The sequence below is a fragment of the Furipterus horrens genome, unplaced genomic scaffold (genome assembly GCF_987537825.1).
Source record: "Furipterus horrens unplaced genomic scaffold, mFurHor1.1.pri manual_scaffold_1, whole genome shotgun sequence".
Lineage (NCBI taxonomy): Eukaryota > Metazoa > Chordata > Mammalia > Chiroptera > Furipteridae > Furipterus > Furipterus horrens.
In genome coordinates, this window is record NW_028327171.1 from 24,105,296 (window position 1) to 24,121,482 (window position 16,187).

General features: G+C 36.5%; 1 protein-coding gene across 1 annotated transcript in view; it reads right to left on the reverse strand.

Moving 5' to 3' along the window:
* VEPH1 (ventricular zone expressed PH domain containing 1) overlaps positions 1–16,187 on the reverse strand; it is a 205,981-nt gene that overhangs the window by 54,188 nt on the left and 135,606 nt on the right. Inside the window, exons 10-11 of the mRNA XM_090272057.1 lie at positions 3,457–3,596; positions 374–508 (exon numbers count right to left, since the gene is read on the reverse strand). Of these exons, the coding sequence (XP_090128183.1) occupies positions 374–508; positions 3,457–3,596 (275 nt within the window). The remainder of the gene's footprint in view (positions 1–373; positions 509–3,456; positions 3,597–16,187) is intronic.

Sequence of the window (16,187 nt, forward strand, 5' to 3'; positions counted from 1 at the left end):
CTGTCTTCAAGTGGCCTCATAAGGCCTGCTGTGTACTTCCTCCAGGACCTGTGAGTAATCAACTTATCTATGTCAATTTCTCTTGTGGCCTCTTGTTGAACGGGGCCACCATCTGGCACTCTGTGAGCCACTTAACAAATCATGATTTAGCAAAATCACAATAGGCAATGATCCTGTCTACTGATCTCATTCTACCCTGAGTCAACTCTATGACTTAATAAGCGTATTTTTTTGTTGTTGTTGTTTTTTTAATGATAAAGAAAAAGGTAAAAGAAAGAAGGAAAAAACTGAACTTTTGAGAAAAAGGCAAACTGTTTCAAGATAATCATGAATTTTTGTTTAAAGTAACATATCCTGGTAAAGAAGCATTTACCTTCTGCTGCGGAAATGTGGACTCCATCATGGCTGTTTCAAAGCTGTGAGCACCGTCCGCCTGGGTCTTCTCCCACAGAGATCTGAGAAATTGCACAGAATGACTCTGTATGGACAGGGGCTCCGGAAATAGGCTCTGAAAGGGCATTAATGAGAAAAACATGGTATCTCTTGTCTCAACAACATTGTCTGATCGACTACAATGCACTATTTGGGCTTGGTTTGAACTTTAACATGGTTTAAATTTAAATAAAACAACAAAGATATCTATCTTGAAGATTAAACATATGATACACTTTAGGCTTTTCCTTTTTTAACAGAAAAATTAAAATCATTTAATAGGATTTTCAAAGCAGTTGATATTGATCTCTATAAACATGCCTAACCTTTGTAACATAGTATTTACTTCAATCATTTCCCAAGCATGTTACCTAATTGGAAAATGATTAAAATACACATTCATATTGAATGTTCAAAGATCTGAGAATTAAGATATAAAATTAAATCTAAAACACAAATATCAGAGTAGGTCATAAGACTAGAAATTAAATAATTGAGTGTTCCTTGTGAACATGCTCAAATATGAACAGTGTGAGTGGGTGTGTGGGAAACACTTTTAATACTTAAATATATAACGAGTGAGTATTCCTAGAACTTTAAGATACTCTAAGTTTTAGATTATAAGACTGTGTTTTTAATAAGATTGTTAATGTAAAGAAAATCACAGTTATATATATTTCATTCAAGCTAATGAAAATAAAATGTTCAAAGGAAGATTTAAATTGTGTTTAATATTCACTGATCAATTGTGTTTATTTGTTTGATATTTGATTTAATCTTTATTGTATTTTTTTCCCATTACCATTTAGTCCCCTTGTACTCTCCTCCCACAGCAATCACCACACTGTTGTCCATATCCATGAAATCAATTATATATTTAACAGTCATTTGCATGTTTTGATGTTATGCCTATAAATATGAAAAGCATTTCAAGTAAAAGGAAGGACTTTATAGAGACAGAGAACATAAACAGAGGGCATAAAATATTATTTAGATACATATAAAACCATATGTATTATATTTTAGGTTGAGGTAAGACAAAATAATTATATTGTCTTATAAAATCTTATTTTCTATGAGGATGACATCCACACACTGACTTCTGAGACTCTCTTGTTAGTTTGTATGCAAAAGGTTTCTATTTAGTAAATAAAAATTAAGAAGTTTTTTCCAGAAATATGTTATTATTATCATCAAGATAAGCTGCTTGTACAGAGTAGGGAAAGGTGAAGAATTTTATACTCCAAGTGGCCCACAGATTATAAAAAGGTTAAGAGCCAGTAACAGTTAAATTAATTATGCAACCGTAATGTGGATACATCTTGGAATTTCTTGATTATTATCAGAAAGATATAGCACAGGATTTTTCATTTAAAGAAAAGCAAAGCCTGATTTAATCAATCACCAATCCAAAGGAGCATTTAGACTGGAATGAGTGAATTCCAGAGCTCCATGAATGTGTTAAATTGATGGAGAAGAGAGTCTGGCCCAGCATTCAGGTGGGGTTTGTAATTGTCAAGTCAAAGAATTGACTTTTAGTCAAATCTTTTATTGGTAGTGTGAAGTCAAGGCTTATCCAGGTCACACAATATTAAAGGTGCGGAAAAAGAAAGAAACCGTTACAGTAAAATAAGCAAAGAAGAAAAGCAGTATAAACATGTTTTTTGGTGACTTTGCTGAAAGAGAAAGACAAAGAACCAGACAAAGTTAATAAAATAAGATAAAGGGGCAAAACTAAAAGCAAGTTTTTTTTGGTTTGTTTTCAGAAAACTGACAACTGTTAAGAACAAAGCCAAAGATCAAACCAAATACACAATCACTGATGAAAACTATTTGAAAACTGTAAGTAAAGTAAGTAAAGAAAAATAAGGTCATTCTTTTAAGAAATGGAAGAAAAATCAGTGCTGTTTTGTTGTGTATTCCAATACAAGTTGATCCCATTAAAATATGAGTTGCTCTCTATAAGATATTATTAAGTCTTATAGAAAAAGATGGTAGTCTTAAGGCATGTCTAAGCAGTTTTTTTCTTAATTACTATAGTTCCACTTTCTGGTATATTCAGCTGCCTTTACTTATAAAAAGTATAACTATCTGGTTGATGACTTTTGTAGGGGCTATTATAGAAATGTTTTATTAATAGAAGTAAATAAACTATCTTACCACTTGGCCTAATTTTTAAGCATCTTATAACATTTGAATTCCGTTTCCTACCCCCTTCTTCCCTGCACCTGCCTGCATCCACTCATTTTATTTATTTATTTTTAACACATGTACAACAATGAAAAGACCACTGGATCAGAAGTCAATTGGTCTGAATTCTGCCCTTCAATTTTCTTATCTATAAAAATGATGTCTAAGAACTCTTCTATTACTAACACTTCATAATCTATATTCAAATTTTATGTGAAAATTTAATGCATTTAAGATATTTCCAGGTAAGAATCTCTTTTGATGCTAAAATATTTGCCTCAAATTTTTCTTGAGTTAATCTTTATTGCACTTTTTTTCCATTACCATTTAGTCCCCTTGTACTACCCCCCAGCAATCTGCATGAAATTTATTATTGTTAAGTTGCAAGGTCCTCATTATGTAATTTTACCTATATACACATATTTTGTGGAAGAAGTAGCATTGTAGTATTTAAAAAATATCAAAAAGGCTGTGTTGACATACAAATTAATTGGAGATTGAAAGACTATATATAAAGGCTAGATCTACATAATGGAAGCTATTCCCCCAAGCAAGTTTTCTGTTATTTGTTTAGCAAAAACATTTTCACTTTCATTCTCCTTTTTTGTTAATAGATGTTAATAGGTTTGGCCTCCTGATTAGCAATCCAGGGCTTTTTATAAGAAAAGTACTCTAAAACATAAAAAAATCTTTATTAAAAATTATTGATAAAATGTGTATGTATTGCTGTTACCTACATATCAACTTTGGTCAAAGAAGAACTCAGTAAAAATGCTTATAAACTCATACCCCATGACTCATTAAAGAGCCATAATGAACTTAAATGATACATACCTGCTGAAATAGAAACATGATTTGGATCCATGGCTGAGGTTCTTGGCTGATGAGAATAAAACTGGATTTACTGTACAGGCAGTAATGACCCTTCAGAGAGCAGGTGAAGAACAACTTGGCTACACAACTTCTAACAGAATCTAGAAACAAATACACATAGCATTGAACATTCAATTCTTCTCCAAGCTACACTTTATACTTCAACATACAAACACCTTTAGAAATACGTTCTTCAGTTTTCAGTCTGTCAACTAATAACTCCAAACAGCTGTGTTTTGGGGAGTGGCTCCATTTCATGGAATGTAGATTTACATGCAGTTGCTTTTTTAAAAAGCTGTGTTTTAGCCATCTTTTTTTTGTTGTAATGAACAGTGCATGAGGAATCTCCAAGCAAACTCACATGGAAGCAAGAAATCTCTTTCCAATCAAAAGGGAGATAGTATGTCATTTCCTTTTGATTGGGCACCTGGAAATGATAATCTGGGAAGAATAAGCAAATGGATGGAGGAAACCCAGGCATCTTTTGGATGGTGGATGGTATGTCATTAACCAGGGGCACTGTTCACTTGGTTGTGCAGGGCCCACAAAGACAGCTTCCAGAATAACTCTGGCCAGAGGTGTGGCTTCCTGTGGACTGGCCTGGTCTGATGCAAAAAGGTCATTTCATCTTGAAGAGATTCAGGAGGGAAGCTGAATGCGATCATCATTTAAGGACAATAAAGTGTGGGAGGATGGTGGTGGTGAAGTAGAGCAAAAGCAGTGAGAAGCTGTATGTAAGAGTTGCTATTTAATATTTACAATCCTACAGTATGGGTGTTATTACTTATATTTTAAAGATGAGGAAACAGCCCATTTGAGGACCAGCTTAATGAACCACTCTGACTGCTTTGTTCAGCACTATGACCCTGGTATGTGACACACAATAGATGCTCCACAGAGAATATCATGACAGATGATTGATGTTCAGGGAGCCAGGAAAAGTTGCTGAAATCTGCCTAATCTGTGGCAGAGGCAGGACTGGAACTCAACTGAGCTGATGCTATGTTGGAATGCTTTAGGCACTGCCATACTTGGGATCTTAGAAACTGTAGTCATATTAACAGTTCAGAGGTATTTCTTGTTTCAGAATTAATCTGATGTTTTACATGATACATTCTGAAAACTAATAGACTCAGTATGCCATACTATTAAAAATGGAAATGAATTAGAGTTTATTAAAAGTGTATGGGGACCCTAATAAGGTAAAAGAGTCAGTTCCTGACTTTGCATATCAGGGGTTAGGTGTGAAGGCATAACAGGTGTTTCAGGAAAAGTTTGGAAGCTTTCAAGTAGAGTGGATAATGAAATCTTAACAATATTGACAGCTTTCTGTGGTTCTGAAACATTGGTATGAAAGACAACTAGTTTTCATGAAGTTAACTGTTTTGAGGAATTAAAACAATGTTGAGTTGAGCATTTGATATCCTTGTTTAAAATAAGAAATTATTCCTGCACTCTGGGGGTGAATGGATCATGAGATGTAAAGAGAGTGTAAAGGTTCAGTGGAAGACCAGGAAGCTTGGCTCTGGGGAAGAAAGAAAGAGAGAAAGAGAGAGAAGAGAGGAGAGGAGAGGAGAGGAGAGGGGAGGGGAGGGGAGGGGAGGGGAGGGGAGGGGAGCGGAGAGGAGAGGGGAGGGGAGGGGAGGGGAGGGGAGGGGAGAGGAGAGAAGGGAAGAGAAGGGAAGAGAAGGGAAGAGAAGGGAAGAGAAGGAAAGGAAAGGAAAAAGAAAAGAAAGAAAAGAAAAGAAAAGAGAAAAGAGCCTTGGCTGGTGTGGTTCAGTGGATTGAGTGCGGCCTGTGAACCAAAATGTCGCTGGTTCGAATCTCAGTCAGGGCACATGCCTGGATTGCGGCCTGGTCCCTGGTTGGGGGCGTGCAAGAGGCAACCTATCAATGTATCTCTCACACATAGATGTTTCTCTCTCTTTCACCCTACCTTCTCCTCTCTCTCTAAAAAAAAAAAAAAAAAAAAAAATACCCCGCCCCCTAAAAAGACCTCAGAATAGAATGCAGCACAATATCAGCTTAAAAATGCCCTTATCAGAAATTATTTGATGAAGGTAATGAGAAATATATTTTGTCACTGATGCTCTGAAAAATAGAATTTAAATTATTCTATACTAGAGAAATAAGAAGCCAAGTATATCATAAGAACAACACAAAAATATTATTTGAAATAAATCTAATGTATGTAGACATTGATACAGTAACATGTTTTGCTTTAATAGCAAGTTTCAAAGCAAAGTTCTTTTTGAAGAACCCATGCAGTGGTGTGTCAGTTGCAAGTTGGACTTCAGGCCTCTGCCCTGAAAAAAAGTTTTTGTCTATTTCCTTCACTAAATTCTTACTGATCATTCATGTTTTCTTTTGAAAATGAACATTGCTTAGATTTATTTACTCACTCTGAGTCTACCAGCTTTCTATACATAAACCACAGGGGTCCCAGATCACATTAAATGGCCAAGCTGGTAGAAGAGAGACCTTTAACTTAGAAGCATATACACTGGCTGAAAAAATAAATCAGTTCTGTGATAGAAGATTTCTGTTAATATTTTTAGTAAAGCTGACCTGTATGAATATTTTTCTTCTCATTTTTTCCCAGAGCTTTCCTGGCTTAGAAAGTTTTCCCCATGGTATTAATATTTAGTTGCTAATTTTTTTCTGTAATTTTATCCCTCCTGTTCATTCAATGATATTGAGTGGTAAGCATGCAATAAATGGTTGTTGAATAAACGAATGAGTGTCAGAAACTGTGTGAGAACAAGAGGGGCCATGATGTTGAGCCTACTCATAAGAAGCTTACAGCTCATTAGGAGAAATGTCTATACACATTGTTTATAAACATCTAGAAATAACATTTGTAAAAAAATTGTTTTAAGTCCATGAAATAGTAGAGGGACACACTATAGTGATGACTCAGAGAAATGAGCAACTTGTCTCGTTGGGGAGCAGATATTTTAGGTGAACCCTAAAAGCTGATTATGATTTTGAACTTGGAAAAAGTGAGGAAGACAAGCACTTTAAGTGTAGGGAACACCCTAAAAAATCACACAAGGCATGAGTGTTCAAGGTAATTCCAGGCAGTAAATGTAGTACATATGGGCCATTAAGATATGGTTTACTCATATAATTGACACCCAAGTGGTTGTTTTTCTTCAAGACTTACATGAAGTGAGAGAAGATCAGATGAGAGAACCATCATTAACAGTATCTATATAAAATTGTTTTAAGTCCATGAAATAATGGAATTTTGGAGGGAAAACCAGAGGTCAGAGTATATGTGATCACTTGACTTATGACTATTGACATTGACCTTGATCACCTGGCTGAGGTAGTGGTTATCAGGTTTCTCTGCTGTAAAGTTATTCTTTTTCCCCCTCCTTTTCCCCCACTTTGCACAGTGTAGTCACTATGTACAGCCCACACTTAAGGAGTGGGGAGTTTACTTCACCTCCTTGAGGGAAGAATCGCTACATAAATTATGTGCACTTCTTCTGCACAGATTGGTCTCTTCCTCCTCCAGTTATTTCATTCAAATTAGTTAGTCAATTATTCTACCAGTATGCACTTATGGATATTTTTTTCTATAATTCAATACTATTTCTTCTTCTTCTTCTTCCTTCTTTTTTCCTCCTCCTCCTCCTCCTCCTCCTCCTCCTCCTCCTCCCCCTCCCCTCCCCCTCCCCCTCCCCCTCCCCCTCCTCCTCCTCCTCCTCCTTTCTTCTTCTTCTTCTTCTCTCTGATTGTTCCAGCTTTGGTCATTAGCCGTTCCTTCAGTTGGCCCCTGAATCCATTTGATGTGCCCCCATCATTGCATGTGTTGGTTGTTTTTTCAGTAATAACTTTTTTCTGGAATTAAAATGATCCTGGCTCATTTCTATGTTCCCTGTCCCTGTCCCTATCTTAGAATCAGCTGTTTCTCTGAGGAGTTGTCATTCCTTTCATTGGAGAATGGTATTAGAAACCAAGATCTGGGTGCTCAGTATGCTTGTTGCTACTGGGGTGTCATTGCTCCTTGGCCCTCTCAGCAAACAGCAAGGAAGTCATATGTGTTCCATAATACTTGTATTTATACATATGTAGAATTTTTCTACATGTAACTATCTGTATCTATAGTAAGCTAAACATAAGTTCATACAGATGACTCCAATTCTAATTCTTTACCATGTATATAGTTTTAGCCTTGCTTATCTATAACGCCCATTCCACATAACAGTGACAAGCCTGGCTCTCATTCTGTTAGTTGCTTTTTAAAAAATGTCTGTGCACTATAGAAGACAGAATTTCTCTTTCTCTCTCTTGCTCTCTGTTCCCCTTCTATCCTCTCCCTTCATCTTCTTCTCTTCCCTCTCTCCCCCCACCTCTCTCTTTCTTAACAATTTTTTGGGTATTTAGCATCTACCATAGTGGTGCTTGGCAAAGAGAGGCTTCTTTCAAAACATAATAATAACATTTTATTACACTCTTTCTGGTTCCTTCCAGAGCAACAGAGATAAAAACAGTAGAATATTCTCATGAAAATGAGATATAATAATATAGTATCAATTCTGATGTTGAAATCTTACCTCATTTTGAACTATATACTCCACATGGTCCTATCTAGCATGAGAGATACAGATATTTATTAATGTTAACATTTTTTATTAGTTTGGACACTTGTATTTTAGCTGTATTCCAGATGCCAGTTATGCTGTGATCTTGGGAAGACAAAAAACAAACAAAAAACCTTCTGTATTGTTTCCTGGTTGTAAAACGCTAAAAGAACCCAAAACATTAGAAATGTACAAAGTATAGCAAAGAACATTTTGGAAAACATTCTAAAATTAGAGAGAATCTTAAATCATGAAGTTTCAAAAAGGAGTTATACTTTTATAATAATATTTTAAAACTCTAGTGGAAATTCTTAATTAATCAAATCAAAATAAAAAATAAAAATAAGGTTTTAGTTTATATATATGTGTGTGAATTACTTAAAATATTAGAGAAAGTTGATGTGTGGAATAACTAATATTAGTGTTTATTTTTTATACCAATCACTGTTACGTGTTTTATATAATTATCATTTCATCTTCATAGTTATTTATTATTATCTCTGTTTTCACTTAAGAGGTTAAAGGGTCAGAGAGTTAAGTGACTTAATCAAGTAAGATGCAGAACCAGAATATGGACTCAGGTTCATTAAAATGCAAGACCTATGTTTTTTCACAAAGTGATACTATCTCCTCCATAGTCGTATTGTCTAATGGACTCGAACATGTGTATAATTTCTGCAGGGACAGGACGGACAATCCAAAAAAAAATTGTCTATCTTTAACAAGACCACATAAGTTAAGTTGTTCATCCCTAGAAATATAAACGGAGGCATTAATTTTTATGCAATTACTATATAGTCAGCAAAATTCACTAACTTGATAATAGGACAAATCTTTTTATAGGTCTAAAGAGCCATGGAAAATCTATAAAGAGAAGCTCCTTTGTAAAATGGGAATAACTGGCTTCTTTTATTCTTAACTATGGTAGGAGAAAACAGGGGAGGGTTCTGAACCCAGAGGTAATAATCAAAATGAGTAGGTTCAGAGTGCTTAGAGGTGAAGAAAGCTGTGGAATTAGGGTAAGGGAGGGCTGTGGTGTTAACTTTAATGGCCTGTGATGCTCTGCTATCAGCTGATAAGTGTGTATATTTTTCTAATTATTTATATTGGATCTGAGAAATACACTATTCTTCTTGGGAGCCTAGACATATAACTCATCTCGCAGGGTGGTCAATTACATATATAATATGTAATCTATGCTATCATACACTTTTTATTTAGAAATCAGTGCCTTTTAAGAATAAAAATAGAATATGGCTTTGATTTTTTTATAGCTAGGATAAATAACAAAGAGTTGGCTTTATTTTTTGGAAAGAGGAACATTAGCTCTTGTTTTGAATTATTTACCAAACTTACACTGTGAAAGTTCTCCTCCAGCTAAATAAGGGTCAAATAAATGTATCTGGCTTGTTTCCTAGGTTTTTCAAATGAGCCATTCTTCTTCACATCCAAACTGGATTTCAATTCAAACAGAAATATTTCGCTGACATTGCTAGAGAGAAGGTATTCACACACTGAACGTATAAAGAAGCAACGAATTCAGAGAAGGCATTTGGAGGACTTAACAGGAAGGGAGCTAATTTTCCTCAACTCCTTTGTTCCTCGGTGTAGGTGTGACAAATTACATTGAACTCTGACAAAGCAGGTCTTGTTATCCCTGTTTTATGGAGTAGGAAATCTCTAGATCAAACTTCCAGGAAGCAAAGGTGCTGGAATTTGAATTTAGGTTTTATCGCTCATTCTCCTTCAAATGGATCAGAAAATAAAGCTTCACAGAAGTATCTCAAAAAGGAAGCATGGTTCACCGAGAAAGTCCTAGGCCCAGGAGGCAGACAACCAGGACCACAGTGGGTAGACTATTATCTTTTCTCTTTGTCCTCTTGCTTCTTATCCATAAATCGGGGTGGGTGAAAAACTGACCCAGAATGTACTTTTTAAAATTTTACATTTTTATTTGCTTATTATCGTTTTTTCATTAGATTGTAAGCTCCATGAGAGTAAGGAACTTTTTTATTGTGGTTAAAAGAAACATAACCTGAAATTTGCCATTTTAGTCTTTTTTAGACAAAGTTCAGTGGTATTAAAGGCATTCATATTGTCCTACAATCATCACCACCATCCATCTCCAAACCTTTTTCATCTTCCCCAACTGAAACTCTGTACCCATTAAACTATAATGCTTTTATTCCTTCTTCCCCCAGCCCCTGGCAACCACCAATCTAGTTTCTGTCAATGAATCTGAACACTCTAAGTACCTCAGATAAGTGGAATCATACAATATTTAATCTTTTGTGTCTGACTTATTTCACTCAGCCTAGTGTCCTTTTTTTTTTTTTTTTTAAATGCATAAAACCATTTTATTTCATGGTCTAGTGTTGGGGACCCCTGACCCACAGAGATCCCCTATTGTCATGGATGAGATAAAGACTTCCTAGGCAGCTTGTGCTAGGGGAGAGAAGGCCAGTAAATGTCTGAGAGGCAAATGCCAGCCTAGTGTCTTTAAAGTTCAGTTATGTTGTAGGATATATCAGAATTTCATTCCTCTTTAAGGCTAAATAATTTCCATTGCAGGTACATAGCACATTTTGTTTACTCATTCATCTGCCATGGACATTTGTGTTGTTTCTACCTTTGGCTATTGTGAATAATGCTGCTGTGAACATGGGTGTGGAAATATCTCTTTTACTTTCTGACTTCATTTTCTGGGGTATATTCTTGAAAGTGAGATTGCCAGATCACATTTTATGTATACTTTTTTGAGGAACTGCAACACTTTTTAGCTCTGAAATTATATGATTTGATGAGCGACTATAGAGGCACACAAAGAAACATGTGTGTGATGACTGCTCAAAGCAGGGTTGGGTGTTTGCCCAGGGCTACCAGGACTTGCTCTCAGTCCTCAATACAGGACAGATGGCAACAGGGTCTGTTAGAGTTCATTTCCTCCTGCTTGACACTAGCCGGACAGGAACCACTGAAGCCATTTCTTCCACCTTCCATTTAATTATTCTTTGATGTATTTCAAAGACATGGAATTCAAAATACTGACCCAGAATGAATAAATAACACTGCCACTTAACTGTATAAACATCCTAAATTAGATAGAAAAAAAGTAGGAGGAAATGAAACTGGTAATTTGTCTGATGATATCTTTTCCAAAGTAGGTAAAATAAATCATGTTTTTGAAGTCAACTATAGATTACAGTTGGGGGAAAAATGTAGAACAAGCTTATCACTCTAAAATACTTTTTTCCTTTAAAATGTTTTATTACTTGTAAAACATAATAGGAGTAAAATACCTTTGATTTTGCCTGAAAAATTGAGGAAGGCATTACAAGCCAGCGTGAACCACTTACCAAGCTTTAATTCCACATGATTTGTAAAATATATTTTTGTCTTAGGCTAAACTGTATGGTCACTCCCAAATTAAAGTTCAGAAGTTTTAAAAAGAAATTACCTCATTAACTTTGATGTAGGAAACAGAAGAAAAGGTATTCCAAGGTAAAAAAAAATTATATTCTCAAAATCGAAGATGATTTTCTGAAATGACTGTTTGAAACCATATCAAACAAGTCCTCAAGAGTAGACATTGCTTTAATCATCTTGATATTTCCGGGGCTTGGTTTTTATAGTAGGTTCCCAGAAATGTGAGTTGTTGAACTAATGTGTGCTTAAGGAAAAACTACAACATTTCTCATTTGATGAAGCAATTAGGGCAGGAGGGCAATGAGAAAGAAGACTTTGTCCTGTTTTCACTAAGTACTATTTATGACATTATTGGTTGAGAAATACATGCTCCCTTCTTAGCAGCTGGTTGGCTACTGGCCATATCACATGTGTGCAACATCCCCACCCAGAGCAAAAGTACTATGCTCTTTTCCCATTTATGGCAACAATTTCAGCCAGTTGTTAAACAACTGTGCAGATGCTTTTGTTTTGAGTCATCAGAAAATGAAATCAAGTTATTTTACAAGTGATTGCTTTAATAAGACAAAATTCTGAAAAGCAAAGAGAAATTTGGTAATTGTATATTCAGAAATGTACAAACCATAGGTGTACAATATCTGATTATTTGGAAAAACAAGTCAAAATTATGTATTGGCATAGGAACGCATACGAGGTCTGTCTGGAAAAAGTCCAGCCATTGTTAATGTAATGAGGATTGTTTGCGTGACATCAAGGTAATCTGGCAGCCAAGAGGAGCAGACTGGAATGTGCTCCATGCATGAAAAATGATGACATCACTGTACTAGTCACTGGGGGCAGTAGACACCATTGAGTGAACATGTGTACTGTGTGGCTGTCACATTCAAAATGACTGAGCAAGTAGAGTAACAAATCCACATCGGATTTTGTGTTAAGCTTGAACGTTCCTTTGTGGAAACTATTCGGATGATTCAGAAGGCTGCAGCTCTGGGCAACTGGTGATTGGCAGCCTCATCACGACAACACGCCCACTCATGCATCACGTTTTGTGCAGAGTATTTTGGTGAAACATCAAATCACCAAGGTCACTCAGCCCCACTATAGCTCAGATTTGATGCCCTGTGACTTCTCACTTTTCCCAAAACTAAAATCTCCTTTGAAAAGGAAGAGATTTCAGACCATTGATAAGATTCAGGCAAATACAAGGGGGCAGCTGATGGTGAGTGGGAGAGCTGTGTGAGGTCCCAAGGTGCCTGCTGTGAAGGGGACTGAGGCATAATTGTCCTATGAACAATGTTTCTTGTATCTTGTATCTTCTTCAATAAGTGTCTCTATTTTTCATGTTATATGTCTGAATGCCTTCTGGACAGACCTTATATATATTTATATAAGGGTGTGGGGAAAATGTCTGTAAGGCTATAGATCAACCATTGACAGTGATTATTCTGGGTTGAGAGGTGAGACTGGGCATGGGAAGCATGTATTTTTTTATTTCATATGTTTCTGTATTATTGTACTTCTCTCCTTAGGGGATTAAATTCATGTGTTACATATATAACTTAAGAAGAAAAAACTACATACAATGAAAAAGTTGATAATTTAAATAATGTCACATTGACCATGCAATTGGGGCTAATATTTATAGTTTTAAATATATTTTCCTCTTTTTGCCTTCCTGAGTTCACCACGTTTGCCCTAATCCACTTGAGCCTCTATCTGCTTGGCAGTCAGGTGAGCATGTGGTGGTGGGCTGAACATTAAATAATTTCAGGAGTCCAAGGAGAAAGACCAAGGTAAGATAGAATTCAAATGCCAGGGTTGAATTATGCAGCAAGTCAATAGTCTTGCAAACAAAGTTTTGTCTTGAGGAAGAATAGTCTAAGTTCCTTTATCTCCCTTTAGTCTATCAATCCCTGAACATGGAGGACTTAACATTATAGACCTGTGGTGTGGAGGGATAGGCAGCCAGGTCATTTATTAGGTTGATAGAAGAATATAATATAGAAAAAGTTAAAGAGAAAAATTTTCAGTGCTGTTTGGAGTGACTGTAAAGAGGAGGAAAGAGACAAGTGTGAAGCCATTAGAAGTGTGTCCTGACTTCCCCATCTTTGGACTTGGGGAACGGGGAGCACATTAGATAAGTTATAGTAACACCGAGGGCATTGTGACCCTTAGGAAGGAGATCAATTTCCAGGTGGCTCTCAGTACCAGCCCAGGGCAGCCTACTTAGTTAAAAGCACAGAACCAGGCCAGAAGAGGTCCGAGGTTCAGCTCTCATGCGTCACCCCTTGCCTCAGTTGTGGATAGGAGAGGAGGAAGAAGCTGAGGTTCTTGCCGGACAGCTATTCAGAGAAATCACCATGGGAGTGAAAAGAGACTGCACAGTGAACTGCAGAGAGAATAGTCTAAGCAAGGTCTCAGAAGGGGACACAATGGGTGCTGAGGCAGAGTCAGATTGGCCAGGTAGAGCTATGATCCTGCCCGTGTGTGCAGTGCCTGGATGAAAAGTTGCGCCATCCCAGACTCCAGCTGTGAGTGCCAGCTGGGAGAGGGTGATCACGCAAGCAAAGGACATTATCCTTTAGGTAAGAAGACACTCCCTCCTGCCCCCACCCCCAGGCACAATGCTTTTCTACCAACAAAAGGAAACAGAACCCACTTTCTTATGCCCCCAGATGCCACCTTTGGGAGATAAACATGGGAGAGGGTAAGAGAAAGAACATTTTCATCCAAATAAGAAATTGTTTCTTAAACGTACTACTCAAATGGTCAGTTGGGATTAATTAAACCAGGACTCTTAATTTCCTTCCTCACAACCCTATGATTAGTTGCTTATGATGAATTCTAGATGAAATGATGGTACATTTTCTCTGCACATTTGAGTTGCAATGTAAAATTTTGTAATCTTACAATAAGTAAAAAGTAATGATAGAGAATAAAACTTCAGTGAATGAGAAGACTCAGCTGGAGAAATACATCTTGTCCTAACAAAAAGTGAGTCTTAGTAAGAGTCAGGTAATAAAGGGAAGAGGATGTGGAGTCAGTTTGCACGTGAGGGCTGACACCTAATCACACACAGTGGAATGCAGTGTCTTTTGGTGCATGTATGATTGATTGTATATTTCTTATGTTAGTACTGTTCAGGAATTGCACCAGCTTGTGGTTTTATGCTGCTGTTGAAGAGTGAGATTTGCCCATTAACTTCAGCTAATAAAAAATCTTGGATGCTGCCCTGGCACAGGGACTAGAAAATCCCTCCCTTATGAAGCCATTCTAGGGCCAATAGCTCTGACACCTCTTCCAAAGTCCAGTGTGCTCCAAGGTGGTGGCTAAGATCATACACTCTAGAGCTAGACTATGCTACTTACTAGCTTTATGTCTTTGGGCAAGTTACACAAACTCTCTGTGAATTAACTGGCAGTGCTAAAAATGGGTAACTCCCAGGCAAACCGAGAGGAACTGGAGTTGGTCATCCTGGTTAATGTGAATGTAAGATGCGAGTTTCCCTGACAGAAGTGTGCTCAGCATGGAGTAAGTGTTTAGTAATGGTTGTAGTCATTATCATGATCTCTATTACAGCTGCTACTATTGTATATGGAAAAGAAGTAATCCCTCAGCCAGGTGGAAGTACTTGAATATTGCCATAATGCTGTTTTACTTAGAGAAAAGGGACTACATAGTACCCTTTGCAATCTCTAGGTCTTTTAGTGCCCTGAAAATTTCACCTAATTGTTTATTTTGTTATAAAAAGAGGTTAATACAAGAGCTGACTCTGAAGTGCAGGCTGAAATAGAATTATGTACAATGGAAATAAATTTTTCTGGGGACATGACAGAAGAAGATATAGCAAGAAAGAAGATCTAATAACAGTGCTTCAAGACATACCCTGGGTATCTCTGAAATCCTCCCAAGTATCATACTCCAGTAAGGAGCAAGTGCAAGTTTTAATGCTAATGTTATTTTGAGGCTCAGAAGCACAGAAAAGTGTTGAGAACACCACCAGGAAGCTCTAAGGAAAGGCTTGGCATTTTGCTGTATTCAAAGCATTATAAGTGAGAGGAAGACTTTCTTGCAGCAGAATAAGGTAAAAATAGCTAACCTTGACTGATTGGTTTTTATATGCTGGACATCATTCTAAGAGCTTTATGTATGTATTGCCTCTTAATACTCATAACAATCCTATGATATAGATACTTCTAGTTTAGAGGAAGAAGCTGAGTCTCTAAGATGGTAATTTATTATGCTTAGATTAAACCATAATTAATAACAGTTGAAGTCAAAGAGGGATTTAATTTATATCCCGGTATTTTAATTATAGAAATCCTTTTATAAATTGTGTATCACTTTCATTTACACAGTATTTAGAGATTTGTTGATAGTTTTGGTTTTGATTGTGATATTGATCTTTATAGTACAATTGAATGAGTTATGTGGTACATTCCCATTCATGCTTAAACCTCTCTTGAGGGAAGCCCATATGATGACCTATGAAATCTCAGCTCAAGGTATTACTGTTCCCCAGTGGGAACCACATGAACTGGAAGCATAGCACCAGGGAAATAAGTCAAAGAAATAAATTGCCTCTGTCAAATTAACTTTGGAAACTAGAAAATCTATACTAGAAACAAACATCATAATTGTAAGAATATTTTTCTATAAATTAATGTTACACAT